Genomic DNA, 17,851 nt, shown 5'->3' with positions numbered 1-17,851 from the left:
TGAACATGTAGTTGTACGTGCGACTTGCAACACCACCCAATGTCCGTTCCCAGAAGAGCGCAAAAGATGATTCATGTGATAGATTCATGCACGTTTCGGAGGCACGCGACAGAGTTTGTGGCACCGCCGGCAGTGCCATCTCATAAAAAAAAGTAAAGGCAGCCTACGAGAGACACACACTCGTGCATATTAATCTGAGACTGTTGACCATGGGTTTGACGAATTAAATCATGTTCACAGCAACGTTCAGTAGAACACCCAGATTGTCTACCCCGGCATTCCAGACATCCAGCCTGTCAATCACTGCCTGGTGATTTGCTCCTTTATTCAGCTCGTAAAGATCTCCAAACGTCACAGGCCTCTTGTCTAGATTTCGCATGCTACTAAGTGCCTCCGTTTCTTCCTTCCATTCGTCAGACGTATTCGCAGTCCACTGCGACTGATGGCACGGAAGTCTTAGATTATGCCAAGCATCTAGGATACCGCATGGCATACCCATTCTCACCGAGGTGATTTGAGCGACAAGAAACCAAACGCATGCAATTCTGGAACAGGGTTAACGACCGTCAATCGCAAAGAAGACTGAAATGTACCTTGTAAGAGATTCTTCAAGAATCCAATCATCCCACTCAGTCGTTTTGCTGACAGCAGCATCGCAAGAAGTCATATCGAGGGCAATCAGCTGACTCCAGAAACCCTTGGTACAAGGTCAGTGCGCAGTTCCTTTGTCATGATAGTCGCAGCAAACCTTGTATGCCAGCAGCATGTTCGTGTTGTACTCTCGACCCTGAACTTCTCCTCCGCAGCAGCCATCCACAACTCGCATCATGATGTAAATCAATTGCGATTGCATGGCCGCAAAGACGTCATACTTAGACCAACCGGTCATCTGCAAATTCGAATTATTATCTGGAGCAATGCTTGGTATTGCGAGGCTTGTTTTACCTCTCGAAGGCACCTTTCTTGCTCATCCCGAATCGTTTTCCATAAGAAGGCCTGAGTGTCTTTATTCCTTGCGGCATACAAAACAGCTATTCCCATGCAGTTCGATAGTGGTACAGGCAGCTTGCTTTTGTCTTGATGAGGATGGATGAAAGGCGGAAACGTCGAGCGCCGGAGCATCATTTGAGGATATGCAGCCAGGGATTGTCTAATGACACTTGCGCTAGCTTGAACGGCAGCGCTGTGAGGTCGGATGCTGCTGAGAGGAAACGATATCCGAGAAATGGAAGAAATGGTGCAGTCATTGACCATGCCGGATATGGCGATCTCGTGCAGTCTACCCGAAAGAATCATATCCGTGTCGCCATCGATTTCGTTGGGGAGGCAGACCGCAAGGTTTTCGGGCGTGAGGCGGTTGAGGTCAACTCCACCAAGGTTATATGAACTGATCCAGTCTTGCGCCTCACCAGCAGGCAAACACAGTGTACCGGTGTCCTGGGTACCACCGTATAGATTGAGCTCTCCGATACTATCAGACGCTGGCGGCATGGGTATGGAAGCTGCCGCTGGTTCGTTTTGTCTTTGGTAAGTAACAACGTCGGAATAACTACAGACAAGCCCCTTTTTAACACAGCGACTGCATCTTTCCTCGAGATTGCACTTGCTTTTCGCTGCTCGGCATTCTATACAAGGCTTAGGTCTGATGCGAGGCCTATTTCTTGTTCGTCGACAGTACGCGACATGTCTTTTCAATGCAGTCTCTGTGACATGAGTTAGATTGATGGTACTGTTAGTCTGGAATTCGCAATTACGGAAGCGTCCTGCACGTAGAAAGACCGCATTCCCTCGGCCTTATCTCCATGGACATTGCCGTAACTCCCCTGCTTGACTTTGGGCACGAAAGATGAGACATTACAAGATACCCACCTTGGCTAAAGGGTTTGTTGCAAATAGTGCAAAACAAGACTGGAGGGGCAGCCTGAACCAAGCTGAAGGTCAATAGATCCTCGGCTGTGTCCAGGTTCATGGTTATGCTGCGTCTTTAGGCAAAGAACCTCGATGGGCTGGCTATTCGAACGTGGCTGGCACGCGGTGATGGCGGTGATTGAATCAAGTTTGTTCTTCGCAGACAGGTAGTCATAACACAGCTCACATACAAAGTGTCAGATTGTCAGGTTGAATTAGTAATTCAGACGTCCAAATAGACACTAGCCGTGAACGGCGCGAAGGATTCCTTGTTTGTCAGCAGATGCACCACCCGAGCTGTCAGACGGAGATAATAGACCAGAAAATCCGACCAACCCTTCAGCTCGTACGACAATTAAAGCGAGACGCCAGACACGCCAAAATTTGCAAACGGGAGCAGAGTTGTCACTGACAGCATCAACACACAGCGAAGATCATTGAGATAACATGCAAGATGCAAATGGCGAGCACACGTCTTGTTGACGAGGGGGTCGAGTAGCTGGCATCTCGCACGATTCAGCGTTGAAAACAGCCGCGGCATTGGCGCCTGAAATATTACTGCAATTGCCTGGCTGGTGCAGGACGATGGCGCAGTGGCATGAGCTTGTCAAATCTCATCTTACGAGCCAGTCACGGGACCCAGCTGTTAGGCATGAGGCTGGCCGCTGTAACGCGGCGGTTAGCGGATACATGCAGACTCGGGCCAACCGCGAGAGAGATGGAGGAGACGCTTGAAGTACGTTGACATCAACGCGGGGGGCCTCTCACTTGGCCCGTGGAGGCCTAAGATGATGAGGCGATTGCCGAGAAAGCCGCCGTTATCACATCCCGTACGAAGACCGGCCGAGAGTCTCTCTGCGCTCCCAACCACACGATTCGAAGGCTTCCATGATCATTGAGAGGCTGGAGGCTCGATCCAATGGGGCAAGCCGGTTTTGAGTTCGAGACTGGGCTAAAAACCTGCCGCGAGGTGACACTTGCCACCTGCTGTCGTGTCGCGCTCTCAGCCGCCATCCGGGAGAGAGAGCAAGAGCTTCCGGCGACACACAGGTGATCTGCCAGGACCGAGACCGCGGGGTGCGGGTGAAGCTCTGAAGTTGGGGGTTTCGCGGGTGCATCGCAGCCCAATGGAGAGAGTTTGGAGGGTGAAAGAGCCCGATGGTGATGGTGTGGCAGGATCGGCGGCTGCAGTTGATGGAATTGATGAGGGTGCGGATTGACAGGGGCATTACGAACCCAATGGGAAGGGCCGCGGCGGAGGGAAGATTGGCTTTTGACGATGATAGGTGTGAAGGAGGGGAAGAGGGTTCCTTTTTGATGTGACCGGTCTGCCGGGTGTGAACTGGTGGGTGGGTGAGCTGAGACTGAGAGAGAGCGAGAGGGGACAAATGCTGGTGAGTTGTCTGGTGAGTGAGACAGGAGCGTTTAAAGTGAGGAGATGCCGAATGAGACCGTGCCGAGAGGAGCATTCGGGCGTTTCTCCCGCCCCGCAATCACCCACCTGCGCGCCCACTGCCCACGTTCACGTTGCTGCTGTCAGTCCAACATGAATGTCAGGTCAGCCAATCCACCATGACGATAGTCGACGGATAACGGCTCTCGGCCAAGCGGTCGGAACTGGACGCACGACGTCAGGAACGCAGGATTGGGGACTGGGTTGCAATGAATGAGCAGTGCCTTGCTGGACACAGATGGGAGGGTTGGAGGGCTGTCTCAATTCAGATTGAGGGAGTGAAGCTGTACAACCTCATCGACCTCATCGTGCGTGATGCGTCATGCAGCCGGAGACAGCGCACCACAATTCGAAGGTCAGGAGAAGGTCGAGGAAGGCCACCGGTAGCCGCAGCCGCAGCGGAGAAGCAGGATGAGGATCCATCGGGGATTAACAATCACGCCAAGAGACGTTCAAACATGATCCAATTGGCGAGAACTCGACGACATGAGGGACGAGTTTAGAAGAGTCGTACGCGTGCCTGACGTTCCAAGCCACCCCTAGCTGGCTGATGAGTGATGTCGCGATGCGGTGAGGAGGGCTGGTGTCCGTGACAGCTTTGGCCTGTGGCCCTTGCGCCGTAATCATCCTGGGAAAGGGACGGACGGGCGACGGGAGCGGCAGAGGGAAGACACAGACGCGGCAAGGAGCACAGGCGCCCGGGCAAAAGAAGGCGAAGCGAAATACATAGAGAGGGCGGAAGGGTGCCAGGTGGGAAGCGGGAAGGGGAAGCTCTGGCCTGGTCGGAATGGGCGGGAAGAAGCCGGAGACCAGATTGACAAGGACCAGGCCCGTGAACGAGGTGAAGTCTGGAAGCGCGGAGAGACGTGAGTGGCCACGGATGAGCTGAAGAGGAGGTGAGAGTGGGCCAGACCGTTTCTCATGTGAGAGGCAAAGAGGGCAAAAGACCCAAGTCACCGACCGAGTCGAGTGAGAGACGAGGGCTTCATTCTGTTTCTGGCGGTGGCCAGCTGCAACGGCGCCCAAGAAACTGTAAAAGGGGCGTCGCCGGTTTCCACCGCGGCCAATCGCTGACATGTCGCCCTGCTCTTGACGGTCTGGCCTGGTCCCGTCGGCGCCACGGAGGAGGGAGGGGGAGGGGGGTGTTTGCTGAGAATTTTTGATTGCCATGCTTCCGTTGCCTGTCAGTGAGTGCCAGCGTCGTCGCCGTGCCATGGCCTTGGAGGAGGTGGACTGCAACTGTGATTGCGAGTGCGATGTGCTGCGCTGCTCTGCATCTTTGGGTACCTACACACACACACACACCACACACACCACACACATTGCCGGTTGGAAACATCGCGCACGACGGGCATCGTTTCGCTCTGATTGCTGGACGTCGCTTGGTCTCGATATGGCATCTGGCTGGGGCGTATTATGAGGTGTTTCTTTTCACTGGCTGTCTCTCCTAACTGGCGCTTCTCTGGCGATAACATAAGAACTAATTGCCGGGTATTTCATCGAAAAGAGGCCCCTCTTCGTTCATGTTGTTTCCCCCCCTACCTCTTACTTCACTCCCTCCCTCCCTCCCTCCCTCCTCCGCATCCCTTGTGTGTATGTGTGTTTTTCACTTTTCCCCCGCTCTTTTGCTCCCATCTCAACCAACACATCGAGACGTGCGCCGGGGCCTGCATCGCGTCCACGCGCGATAGCCTCAACTCTCTCATCCCTCACATATCCATACCCATACTCATATTCTCACACCGTTCTTCCGCCATCTCCGTATTTTTTGATCATCTGTCTTGTTGTGCGTGTCACAAACGACATCTCCGTCCCCATCGTCATCTCCATCGCCAGCCTCTTGACATCCATCCCGGGAACGGGCTCACCGTCCCAAGCAAGCAACGTCCACCACCCGGCTGGCTTCCGCCGCCGTCGTCCACTTTGACAACGTTCCCAGCCTGTTTGTCACTCATCATCCACCTTTAAACGGGCTCTGAGCCAACAGCCAACGTCTCGGGATCCTGCCGTCACACTAAGACAGAGATCTCCTGCTCAACTGCGTTAAGAGCGGTGGAGCGATTTGCGACGCCCGTCCCCTTCCTGGGCTCTTCCGTTCCGTGGCCCCCTGTCACCCAAGTCGGTACTCGCTTCCGTTTGAACTTTGACGGTGGAGTTGTTTTAGGGTCCTCCTTTCCTTCACCGCATCGTCGACAGCGACGAACCCTGCCTTTGCACGGCGCGCCCAGAACTAACAACTGCCCCGAGGATCCCCTCAAGTGGCTCCCCAGACAGCGCGTGAAGAGACTTTTGGCGGTGGACAGGCTCCCTCTTAGACGTGTTGGACCAACCTCCCGCCCTGGGTTCCCTGTCGTCACTTGAAGGACCGGAAGCTTCAAAAATCGACTAGTAGCACCACCACATAAGCTCCAAAACCGCGCGCGCATTCACACACACACACACACACCAGGTCACCGCCTGTGTGAGTGCACTCACACCTTTTGCTCCCTTCGACATATCACACACACACATCTTCTCTCAAGTCTGACACCAGACGAGTGACTGACACTCAAACACCATGGCCCTCACTCAGACGGTCACCATCATCAACAACTCGGGAAAGATTATAAGTACCGTACGTCTCTCTCGCTGGCTCACACCCGTTGCATTTCCCCCCACCGCCCCTCTGAAATTCCAAGTCCAGCCCTCGCCAGGCCGCGTGTTTTGCAACATTCGACCTGCAAGATGCACGCGCACTACAACTCCAAGATGACCGTTGAGGCCCAAAGCTGACGTATCATCTTTTTCTTCTGCTGCAGGGCAAACAACTCGCTGGCATCTTTAAAGAAGCCAAAGCCTCCTACCAGGAGAAGAAGGCCTCTATCAAGGCCGACCGCGAGCTCAGGCGCGCCCAAACCTTCGACACATCCCGCGATCTCCCTCCCGAGGCTTTTGAGCGCCGTTATTCCTACGACGATGGCCACTCTGTCGCCAGCTCCCGCAGGAGTCACCGCTCCCGGCGGTCTCACTATCCCGAGCAGGACTATTATCCTCCGTCAAGACCGGCCTTGACCGAAAACAACCTCAAGGCTCACTCTGAAGTGTCCAGCGTCACTCCCTCGAGAGCACCCTCGGCTGCATACCGCTCTCCCTATGCAGAGACCGCACCCCGTGATATGCAGATGAGCCGCCCGGCCATGCAACACTACACAGTCGCTCCGGCATGCAGTGACAGTCTCGCCGATTCTGCGACCATTCGCGGCGCCAATGTTCCCCGCACAATGTCGGCGCCGGCCGTACCCACTATCGGAAAGAAGAAGAAGGAAATCGATATGGACCTCGCGTACGGCAACATCCCTCCGGATCTGCAGGACCGAACCGATCTGGACCCCAAGGAGGACAAGGCGAAGGATCTGATAGCCCGGGTCGAGGGGCTCCTCGACGAAGCACATTGCGTGCAGCACACCGCCGCGGCCACCATCGCCCACCTTCAAGGAAACCCCGAAGCCGCTGCCGCCGTGGCCCTGACGCTTGCCGAACTTTCGACTCTGCTGAAGAGCATGTCCCCAGCCTTTCTGACCGCCATCAAGGGAGGGTCTCCGGCCGTATTCGCACTCCTCGCCTCGCCCCAGTTCCTCATCGCGGCCGGCGCCGCCGTTGGCATGACTGTGGTCATGTTTGGAGGATGGAAGATCGTGAAGCAGATCAAGGATGCCAAGGCCCAACAAGCGGCCGCCATGAACAACGCCATCGCCATGGAGGCACAGCCGGCGCCTGCCGTGCAGCCGCCCGTCGAGTACACGTACGACCCGTACGATCAGTTCGATCCGTATGGACAGCAACCTCGCGAGGGTAGCGTTACGTACGACGAGGCCGTGGTCCTGGATGACCGCTTGGAAGAGGAACTCAGCTCCATCGAGACTTGGCGCCGCGGCATCGCGCCCATGGGCGAGGATGAGAGCGTTGACATGGAGCTCATCAGCCCCGAGGCCGCCCGCTCCATCCGCGGCGACCCGGATACCCGCACGGAGCGCAGCTTCCGCACGACGCGCAGCTCCAAGACGCACCGCAGCTCCAGGACCGAGAGGACGCACCACTCTTCCAAGTCACACCGCAGCAGCGCTAGCGTGCGTGAACCGGACGTCCCGGAGCGCAAGAGCAGTGTCGCGAGATCTGAGCGAGGCGCCGACACGGAGAGCATCGCCAGCAGCCACCGAAGCCACCGCAGCTCGGCCTCCAAGAGGACGGGTCGGGTGTCGATGCTGACGATTGAGGAGGGCAAGAGCGAGAAGGATGCTGAGGTGATCGACATTGCGACTCGACCCAAGAAGAACAACATGCTCAAGTCATTGTTCAAGAAGAAGGAGAGAGAGCACAGGGACAGGGACGAAAGGGTCTCCGCCCTCGTGTTCTAAAACGCGACCATGAAAGATGAAGGATGACAGACGACAACGACAAGAACGATTGAAGATGAAGACGAAGACGAAGACGAAGATCAAGACAGGAAATCATGCATTTGGCTTGGGCGGCTTCCCAGCCTGGACGGAGTTGGGTTTGTAACGGATACGCACTGACGAAGGGTTCGATTGGAATTCGCCCTCGTGTTTTCATCTTTCCTTGCTTTCTTTGTGCATAATCATTGGGACTGTTGTCATTATTGGAAGGAACAAACATACCTACAAACATTGTTACATGATCTGAGCGATCAGATCTCGACTTCGCGTCGGTAGATATTCTCGCAGAATACATAAGATTTCTCGTTCTTATGCCAACAACGTCATTTACTCACTTTGCAGTGGCCACCCAGCACGATATTCGTGATTGGTAAGAGAGCGAGATCAAGTGGGCATATGAGGCTGAAGTAGCTGTTAAACCCGTCTCTTTGCATCGGAGTGGCAGTGCTTGAAGGCTGGGCAAGACATCTCCGGCCTGGAGAGACGGCGGCGTAGGGCTGAATCGGAGATGTGGACGGTTCGGGAGGAATAGCATCAGACCATCTCACCCAAGTCCGGTTTTGGTCTGGCTGCGAACACCCTCATCGCCGTCTGAGCTTGAGAAAAGAGAATGCGGCAGGAGACGCTCTTCTCATCCCAAGTGACGAAGGGGGCACAAGAAGTGCGAAATGCATGTCAGCTCCTCCCGCGGTCGTCCGCCTTCGTAAATGGTCTTCCCCCGCCGCCGACGGCCAATACCAAGATGCCCCGGCCCTCGGCGGTGCAGCCACACCACGCGGGTCACATCTCACCGGGTCCCGTAGCCTGCCCTATCTGCTCCTCCCAGGGCTCTTCCGAGTCAATTTGGCTCGACTGTTTCTTCTTTGCGGCTGGCTACATCGCCTCCGCATTACCAGCGTCCCAAGAACCACGAAGTCGGGATCAGCTCAGACGTAGTCTCAACTAAGCTTGGTTCATCCATGCGTTCTCGTCTGCTTCGAACATCATCAACCCACGCCCGAGCTTGCCAGCCGCAAATACGGTGGGCTTCTCATCACCGGTGCATCGGGAATGTTTACTCAAACGATCATTGGTGAGTGGCATCGAAAAGACCTCGCAGCGCTACTCAGGTCTGACAGCCCCCCGGTCTTATTGCCCCTCCCACCCAAATCTCTTTTCCGTCGTCTCACCTCATCCTCAACCCTGCATCGCATCTGAACAACCATGTCCACGTAAACACTCTCACCCGTTCTGCCCGTTGTTGGCTCCACGAGGCGAAGACCGAGCATCAGCCCTTCCTTCATACTGTAATGGGAGCAGTCCGGCATCGCTGTCGTAATCTAGCGTGTCCACAGTCAACGATGAAAGCCATCGAGAATGCGACCGCGACGAAGGCAGCAACAAATGTCCCCGGGCAGAATAGGCCCCCAAGACCGGTCTCGCCCATGGGCAAAAGGCAGACCAAGTTCTCAAGGCGCATCCTGGTCGCCACTCGCACATTATCGCCAATCACACGAGGGCTGCAGAACCCCAACCAACCCGCCGCGTTGGTGACGGGCTACGCCAGACCTGCGCCATCACATCCAGCTGAGCCAATTTTGCTGCAGATGCCAGTTGCAGCCCCGAGGATGCGGCCCCCAGGCGTTGTAGACTTTCTTCGTACCGGCACAACTCAAGGCTCTCCCTCCACTCTATCTACTCACGTCGAAAGTGTAGGACGCCGGAGAAGAGCGCAAGACAAGTAGCCATCCATGTACACCCCCCTCCGGCAAGTGATGTTGGTGGTGTTTCCCACCCAGCTGTGCCAGCCTTGTTGGCGGGAGGGAGCGCGCGAGTGCTGTGTCTTATTAGTTCCCTTTCCTCCCTCCTTCCCACCTTCTTCCTCCTCTTCTGATCATTGCTTGTTTAAGTTGCTTCTCGCTGAGATCTGGGAGTCTAGGCTCCTTGCCGCTAACTCCCGTTCCCACCTCACATCCGCAACCCGCACCGATAACATCTTGAAATGTCTCGATAGAGGCGCGCCATTTTCCTTCTCTTTCTCATGAAATACAGTATTATTATCCCGCAACATCGTCAATGTATTCACATGCCCTCGGCATCCTCCCGCTGTCAAGTTCCAATTGATACCACCACCCAATAGACAGTCCCGCGGAAGCTGAACAACACAAAACGCTCCTCGCCCACAATCTAATACCTAATTCAATACGATGGAAGGACGAGACTATAACCGGGGGCTTGGCCTCCACGGCTCCCCTGAGATTCCAATGACCCCATCCACAGAATGGCATGCCTCCCGCCAGCTCCCCCGGAAACCGATTCCCCAAACCCCGACTACGCCGGCGCCGATCGGCAGCCCGCCCGGGCCATACGGCCGCAGCCCGCCGACACCTACCGCGAAATCCCCTCAACCATCTTTCTCCGAACGCGCCGCTGCCGGCGCCGCTGCCTATTTTCCGACGACACAGACCTTTGGCAACCATGACCAGCACCAACCGCGGCCGCGGCCGTCGCCGCTACAACTAGACTCGTATGAGTACTCCAACTACACGCCGTCTCAGTCTGAGTTCAGCACGCCATACACGGGCGGCTTTCCGCCGAAAAAGCAGGTCCGCATCGACTCGCACTCGGCCCTCTTGTCCTCACCTCCGTACCAGCCCCCGCCGGGCCGGCCAGAGTCATACACGTATCATCCACCGGGCCACATTGCAGTCTATCAGAAATGGTGGCATCCGTCATGGAACATGTACTTCTTCCTGTTCGCCGGTATCGCTTTTGCCATGGGCCACCACTTCTTCTACAAGCATCTCGATGGCTCCGAGGCCACAAATCAGCTCCGTATGCTCCGCTACGGCGCAGCGCTCTCGTTCCTCAGCAAAGCCAGTCTCGCATCAGCTGTGATCCTCGCCTTTCGACAACGCGTGTGGATGACGGTGCGAAGAAAGATGCTTACCCTGGCAGCAGTCGATTCCCTCTTTGCCGCAGCGGAAGATATGTCCGCCATCTTCAATTTCGAAGTCTTCAAACAGGCTAGAGTCGCGATGATCCTCGCTCTTTACATCTGGTGCACACCCCTCGTGGTAATTCTTACATCTGATACCCTCGGCGTGCGGCCCAAGACCATGACGCAAGATGCCATGTGCCCTAACGTCCGCAATCTCAATTTCAATCAGGAGGAGGACGTCGACTTTCGCGAAGGGAGGAAAAGCAACGGGCTATTTGTGCTTTCGGTGTCGATTTGGAACACCACCAGCACCAATCAATCCGACTCTGACTTCTTCGATTACTGGGCTGCTCCAAGTGACCAATTCGACCAAGTAGCCACCTCGGCTGCTTTCCAAGGGAAACCCATCGGACGTCTCGAGGCCAGCGACGAGATCTGCGGCATCGGCCATAATTGCACCTTCAACATCACCTTCACCGGTCCAGGTTACAAGTGTACCGAACTCGCAAACGGTGTTGACGACACCATAAAAGACCTCAACGGTGCGAAATGGCCCACGGAGTATTTCAATTTCAGCTCGCTCGCCCCATCAGGAAACCATACCTACTACGCGCACGCGTCTGAAGGGGACTATCTCAACCCTCAGCTGAACGAAACAGATATCGGGGGTATTCCGAAATACAAACCTATCCCACCTCATCTTGGTGTGCTACGCACAGAACCCATTCTTTGGTTTGGCTATGCACACGCCGACGATACGGCTATTCCTCAACCGGTCAACCCAACCGACGCTGACTGGAAGACAGCGTACACCCCCAAGGCCTTTGGTTGTGAGCACTACGAGACAGAGTATGAAGTCACTTTCAATTTCACAAACCAAATCCAGACTACCAACGTTAGAAGCCGCAAGTTCCTACGTCCAGTCATCGACACAACATACGTCCGCGGCGAAGACGATTTAGACGGGACGCTCGATAAAGCAACGGCTACCCCCAAATCAAATTACATCTATCCCACCGACGTTCAGCGCTACCGTAAAGCAATGGCATACCATGCAATCGGTGCTCGTTTCCGCTACTTCGTCAACGGCACGATCCAGCAGCCGTTCTACAACGCGAATACGAAGGCACTCCAGACCAAGTTGATTGATCCGCACAACTACCTTGGCGTGAGCAATTTGATGGAGCAAGTCCAGTCATTGTACGAAGACATCATCCTCTCACTCTTCAGCAACCCACGATTCATCTCCGTCGTATGGGCCAGCAACATGTCTGCGCAGACAGGGCCAAACACCGACGAAACCCAAAGGTACCGCTGCACCCGCGAACGAACCGACATCCGGTACGACTACCACCAAGGCCAGCTCTGGGCCGTCTACTCCGTCGCCATCTTCCTCGCCATCATCGGCGTCGCCTTCGGCGTGGCGGCGGTCTGGGAAGAGGGCCTGGTCCGCAACACCCGGTTCAGCAGCATCGTCGCAGCAACCCGCGGCCCTGGCCTTGAGAAGCTGCCCTGGGGGAACACGGTGCCCGGCAGCGACCACCGGCCCGTCGCCGGGGCGAGGGTGGGGTACGGCCTAGTGCCGACGGATCCGCATGCCGGCGGCTCGACGTACGGCTTCGGGCTCGAGGGTGACGTAAAGCAACGCAGCCGGGAGGAACAGCCGTCGAGGACACCGACGGGGTTAGGAAGCCCCTTTAACCGGGCGAGCAGGAGATGGTCGAAACTGACCTCAAATTCGCCGCCGCCGCCTAATACTTCAGATGGCAGGTAGCCAAGTCATGTTAACTCCGTAGTGTAATTATTAGAGGTCTCGTTTTCCCTTCCCAATTCCCATCCGTGCAGTCGTTGCTTATCGCAGGCATCGAGTTCTCACATCAAAACATGGCAACGTGTATCTCAGGTATTCATGTTAACTCGACGCGAAAGAAAAACTGTATGTGCGATGACCAGTCTCTACATACTACTCCGTGTAAGAGACAAACAACCTCCCTGCCCTGTTTTGTCCAGGAATAAAATGCATACCATGAGCCTATCCCGCCGCCCAACTGCCTTTCGCCCAATATTTACATTAAGCCATACAAAGACGTGGTATATGCGCTCTGCGCGAAATGAGGCAACGCCCACTTTTCTTTTTCGTTTCCCATCCGAAACCGTCAATATGATGAAAACGCCGCGAACCCGATGATGGTTGATTTCCATCCAATTCCCCTTCCTACCAATGTCATTATGCCTTCGTATGGTTTTGTCCTTGAGTAATGCTGTGGTTTTCTCGTTCGTGATATGCTGATTCGTGAAGAACTCCTTGTTTGCCGTTTTCGTAGACGTTCCCTCGTTGCTCGTTACAGATCTTCGGCCAGAAGCGCGCGCACCTCAGGCTCGTTAAGAAGCTTACGCTCGCCGAGCTCTTCAGGCGGCTTGCCATCGCGGACAGCACCAAAGTCGAGGATCTGAGCATAACAAGTTAGTAAAGCCATTCAAGGGTCGGGTAGCGAGGGTGAGCTTACCTCGACGTATGTAAGGCTGTCACGCTGAACGGCAGCCACACAACGTCTCTCGTCGAATTTGACTTGCCAGACTCCGCTAAGGTCTGTCAACAGGTCTTGCACGCACTCGCCGGTGCGAATGTCCCACATCTTGACCGTCTTCTCGCTGCCGGAGATGACTTTGCGGCCGTCATGTTGGAAGCAGGTGATAGCGCCCGTGTGAGCCGTCAACACGTTCTTGCACTTGCCGTTCTCCGGATCCCAGATGCGCAATGTGCTGTCAGCAGCAGCTGACACCAGTCTCTCATCGCGCAAGTCCAGCAAACCAACAAGCAGACTATGCCCCTCGAGAGTGTGAAGACAGGCGCCGGTGTTCAAGTCCCAAATCTTGACCAGCGAGTCCATCGAGCCGGAAATGCAGCGGTTGCGCTCATGGTCCAGCACGACACTGTAGACCTTCTGAGAGTGACCGTGGAGTACATGAAGCGACTCGCCAGTGCTGATGCGCCAGACTCTAACGGTGCTGTCATAGCTTCCACTGACAAGAGTATCGCCGTGGGCGGAAATCGCGCGAACCGAGTGGGTGTGACCAGACAGGGTCCGAATGAAGTACGGGCAGTCGGCGTCATTAGCTGGGGGGCCGGTCTGGATGTACCTGCGCGAGCCGACCTCAGGCAAGCGCCAGACGCGGAGCTGACTGTCACGAGATCCGGTGATGATCAGAGGCTTCTGAGGCGCCATGATAGCCTTGCCGTCGTGGGTTTTGCCGGTTTCGGTAGGCATGAGGATCTGCAGACAGCGCACCGTGCTGGTATGTCCGTAGAAGACTTGGGTGCAAAGACCCTTTTCAATATCCCAAACACGTACAGACCGATCAGTGGATCCAGACACAAGCATGTTGCCCTCGTACTGTAGGGCCCAAACGCCACCCTCGTGGCCCTCGAGCTTCTTCCGCAACTTCCCGGTCTTGGTATCGTAGACGTGGATAAGCGTATCGTCGCTACCAGTGATGATCTTGTCTTCGTCAAACTGCAAGCAGGTGATGACGTGACGAGGGTGGGCGGCAAAAGCGACGTGGCCAGGTTTTACCTTGCCGCTGGTCCAGCTTTGGCGGATCATGTAGTGGCGGCGGTAGAGACTCTTGAACAGGTGAAGCTTCTGCAAGCTTGGCATGCCCAGCTGAGGATTGGGCACCGCAGTGGCAGCGGCGTTTGCTGCTGACAGAGGTCCCTCGGATTTGTGCTGCTTGACTTCCAACTGGAGTGCCTCGTTGCGGGCAGACTCTTGGCCACTAACCCTCCTCTTTGATCGATCTGCGCCCGGAATGTTCATACCTCGCTTGCGCTTGGAACTGCGGAGCTTGACCGTGGGATCTGGCTTCACAACAGCCTTGGTCAACTCGTTGTCTGCCGAGTTCAACCGGCTGGTCCGGCTGAGGTCAACTTCAGCACCCATGACGCCGACAGGATCCTGCCAACCCCAACCCTGAACAATAGCCTTGTCAAGCTCGCCAGGAGGAAGCGTGAATCCGTCTCGATCGAACAGCTCTTTCCAACCAGTCTCGTTCGTGTCGACGATGTTCCGCCAGTGCTTGGACACTTGGGCGGCTCGGCAGAGGTCGCGATGGTCGAGGAAGGAGAGCACGTGAAAGCTCAACTCAAGGGGAAGTTGCTTGAAGAAATCGCATTTCAGCGCCGGGGTGACGACATCGGCTACGAGTCGCAATGTCTTCCTAGGGCAGCGGCGAAGGAAGTTGTACATTATGAAACTCTTCATCTCGCTGGGCATCGCGTCGAACCTCTCCATCATGGTGCGTGCGTCGAGCATAGCGGTATGGGCATCAAGGTTATCGAGTTGGGACGAGCTGTCTTCAGCGGCTACCATTGACAGATCAGAGGAGTAGCCGCCCTCTTCCCCGGCCTGGGAGTCGTGGAGCCACTGCTGGTTACGGAAGCTGTGATTTCTCCTGGTTAGAGCGGTGCTCTGGGTCGAGTCCTCGTCCTCGTCTTCGGAATCTCTGGAACCCATTTGGGCGGCCGCGAGTGTGGGGGAAAGTCTCGGACTAGGGAGGCTCGCATCCTGGGCAGCGACGGCATCGATCGAGGGCCGGTGGCCAACGGCACGGATAGCCTGTTGCAGAGACTCGTCGGCATCGACAAAGGGCTCGGCGTCAGCATCGGTGATGGGGGGAGTGGCTACGTTGCTGCTGAAGACGGTGAGGGCATCGCTGCCGATGGGGCTTGGTGCGTCGTGCATGTTTGCTTGACTGCTGGGGCCGGACTCGGGGGTATGGCTTGTGCGTGCGATCTGGAGTCGAGGTCGAGGGACGCGGTCGGAAGAAGAGCCAGCTAGCTCAGAAGTGTCGGGTGTAGCCAGGCAGCCGGTCTGCTTGCCTCTCGAGAGGTGGCGTCGGAGTCTTTGTGAGGCATCCTCGGTGAAAGAAAGGCCGACTGATCGGGGGTTTCTGGAGGGCCTTGATGGGAGACTGGGAGACGCGTTCTGAGATGAAGGTGAGGGATCACGGGCGGTTGAGCGACGTGACCTTCTCTGAAAGGGGTCTGAGGGGGACTTTGATGTGCGTCTCGGGGACTCTTGGCTGGACTCGTCTTCTTTGAGCAGACCTGCGGGTTGCCTGTGGGCTGCAAGAGGGGTCTTGCGCTGCAAAACAGAAACAGACATCATGTCAGCATTCGGTGGAGGACAAGGAGAGGAGGACTCGAGTCGAGGGCGGCGGGTACCTTTTTGGGGACGAAGAGGTCATCAGTCATGGCATCGGTAGAGGAGCCGGTGACGCTGAAGGAGAAGTTTGCGAGTTCGGGAGGCAGAGGCTTCGAGGCGAGAGGGTACTCCTTGGAGTCGAGTTCGTGGAGAGGGCGAACGTCGCGCAGATAGACGGGAGGGAAAGTGCGCTTTGTGGTGGTGGTAGTGGTGGTTGTGGTGGTCTCGATGCACTCGGAGACTTGGTACTGCAGGCTGGTCGAGTCCTGGCCGTGTGCCGGGTTGTTCTTCTCGTCGACGGAGAAGGAGACGGTCTGACTGGAGCGAGGCCGGCGGACCTCTACGGCGTTTGACTGAGGACCCGGCGAGGGCGTCATGTCGGGCGATGAGAGAGTTGCAAGGCGTCTGAGCGGACGAAAGGGTTGTGCCGGAGAGTTTGGAGGGCGGGGATAGGAAGAATGGAGGCGATCTCGAATAGGTTCGCGAGAGGGGAGGCGGCGGAGAGGAGGAGGAGTAGGAGAGGGACAAAAGAGGATGGGGTTCAGGGCAGCCGCGGGCCAAAGTGGTGGATGGTGGATGGTGGATGGATGTGGCAGCAGCAGGCGGTGCGGCGGTGGAAGTGGTTTGGTGAGGGTTCCAGGTTGGATTTGAAGAGTGGCGGGCGCGGGCTTACGGTGCAAGGCAGCGGCACCACGGGTGCGGCTACGAGGACGGGAAGGTAGACGGTACGGTGCCAACCACCTTTCTTTTGTATGGTGGAGATGTACCCGGTACTGGTGAAGTGGAGTTTTCTTCTCTTTTTTTTTTTTTTTTTTTTTTTTTTTTTTGACCCTCCTAATGGCGGAAGGGGGTACAGCGTGAGGCAAGAAGCAGCCGGGCAGGGCAGCTGATGGGCCTGGTCCAGGTCCAGGTCCAGGTCCCGGGGGCAGGTCCAGACGGGGGAGGCCAGAGTGCGTGCAGCGACAACCTACGAATGGCACCTATGGCACTACACTGCACCGGCCTGTACACCGCAACGAAAGGTATGTTTTATAATGGAAGAGATGAAGTGCCGTGATGGGTGAGGGTGCTAGGTCGAAAGCAGGGCAGGAAAACAGGGCACGGTGAACGGATGCACCTCACTGAGTCGACGGCGAGTAAGGCGGAGAGGAAGGATGGAAGGAGAGAGGCGTCGGTGAATAACGCGGTGAGACGGCAAGCAAGCCTCCAAGAGAGACAAAAGGGGTCCAGCTGGCAGTTAAGCCAAAAGACACTGGACGATATTAATCTACCTAGGCACGTCACCTACCTTACCTACCTAGGTTGGAGATTGTAAAATGCCGGGGACGGAGGAATGTCGAGTTAGAGTGCGTACAGGTGTTTATGGTTAATGCAGCCGTTTGTCTCTCTGTCTTCTGTGCTCTGCCTGCTTCCCGTTTAGGCGGCCACTCTGCCTTTTCCGACGTCGTCTTTGATGTCAGCAGCGGTTTGCGTGCAGTGGACACTGGCAAGACTTGACAGCAGCAATGCGATGGCAGAGAAATGCGGAATGGTTGTGACGGTGCTCGGGCTGGATGCACTAAACAGAGACACCAGGGACTGAATCACTGAATCACTGAATGAATCACTGGGCCACTGACGCTGCAAAGACAGCCCGCCCGGACAAAAATAAACGGAATAAGTGACAACAATAATGAGATTGTTGCTTACCTTAGGTTGTTGCTGAGGGCCGGCCGTCCCATCACTGGGTCAGTGTTATTAGTTCACCAAAACCTCTACGTCTGTGCTTCGACGTCCCTTCCATGCCCAGGTTGCAGCAGGTGTTTGTCGCCCTTTCTCTTCTGCCCCTTCTTTCCTCACGGTTCACTCTGGAAGTGTCTTCTCATTGGCTGATTTACCCCGAACACTCGGTAGTGGGGCTGACTCATGATAGCCTCACATGTACTCCTTGCAC

At 55.9% G+C, this 17,851-nt stretch overlaps 4 protein-coding genes across 4 annotated transcripts; 2 read left to right on the top strand and 2 right to left on the bottom strand.

Moving 5' to 3' along the window:
• Positions 1-223: 223 nt before the first annotated feature.
• CGCA056_v013836 (uncharacterized protein) lies at positions 224-1,969 on the bottom strand (the record flags this gene model as incomplete). The annotated part of the gene is made up of 7 exons (XM_037329078.1): positions 224-439; positions 506-545; positions 594-697; positions 749-889; positions 946-1,471; positions 1,679-1,703; positions 1,870-1,969. 7 exons carry the CDS (start codon positions 1,967-1,969, stop codon positions 224-226), a joined length of 1,152 nt encoding a protein of 383 aa, XP_037173146.1.
• Positions 1,970-5,918: 3,949 nt separating this feature from the next.
• Positions 5,919-7,755, top strand: CGCA056_v013835 (uncharacterized protein; the record flags this gene model as incomplete). Its single annotated transcript, XM_037329077.1, has 2 exons — positions 5,919-5,975; positions 6,160-7,755. 2 exons carry the CDS (start codon positions 5,919-5,921, stop codon positions 7,753-7,755), a joined length of 1,653 nt encoding a protein of 550 aa, XP_037173147.1.
• Positions 7,756-9,980: 2,225 nt separating this feature from the next.
• Positions 9,981-12,488, top strand: CGCA056_v013834 (uncharacterized protein; the record flags this gene model as incomplete). The annotated part of the gene is made up of 1 exon (XM_037329076.1): positions 9,981-12,488. The coding sequence occupies one exon, from the start codon at positions 9,981-9,983 to the stop codon at positions 12,486-12,488; it is 2,508 nt and encodes an 835-aa protein (XP_037172756.1).
• A 568-nt stretch (positions 12,489-13,056) lies between these two features.
• On the bottom strand, positions 13,057-16,295 carry CDC4 (Cell division control protein 4; the record flags this gene model as incomplete). The annotated part of the gene is made up of 3 exons (XM_037329075.1): positions 13,057-13,164; positions 13,222-15,858; positions 15,939-16,295. The coding sequence occupies 3 exons, from the start codon at positions 16,293-16,295 to the stop codon at positions 13,057-13,059; spliced, it is 3,102 nt and encodes a 1,033-aa protein (XP_037172737.1).
• Positions 16,296-17,851: the final 1,556 nt, after the last annotated feature.

Source organism: Colletotrichum aenigma (genome assembly GCF_013390185.1).
Source record: "Colletotrichum aenigma strain Cg56 chromosome Unknown KSG_Cg56_contig09, whole genome shotgun sequence".
NCBI lineage: Eukaryota > Fungi > Ascomycota > Sordariomycetes > Glomerellales > Glomerellaceae > Colletotrichum > Colletotrichum aenigma.
This window is presented reverse-complemented; position numbering and strand designations above follow the sequence as displayed.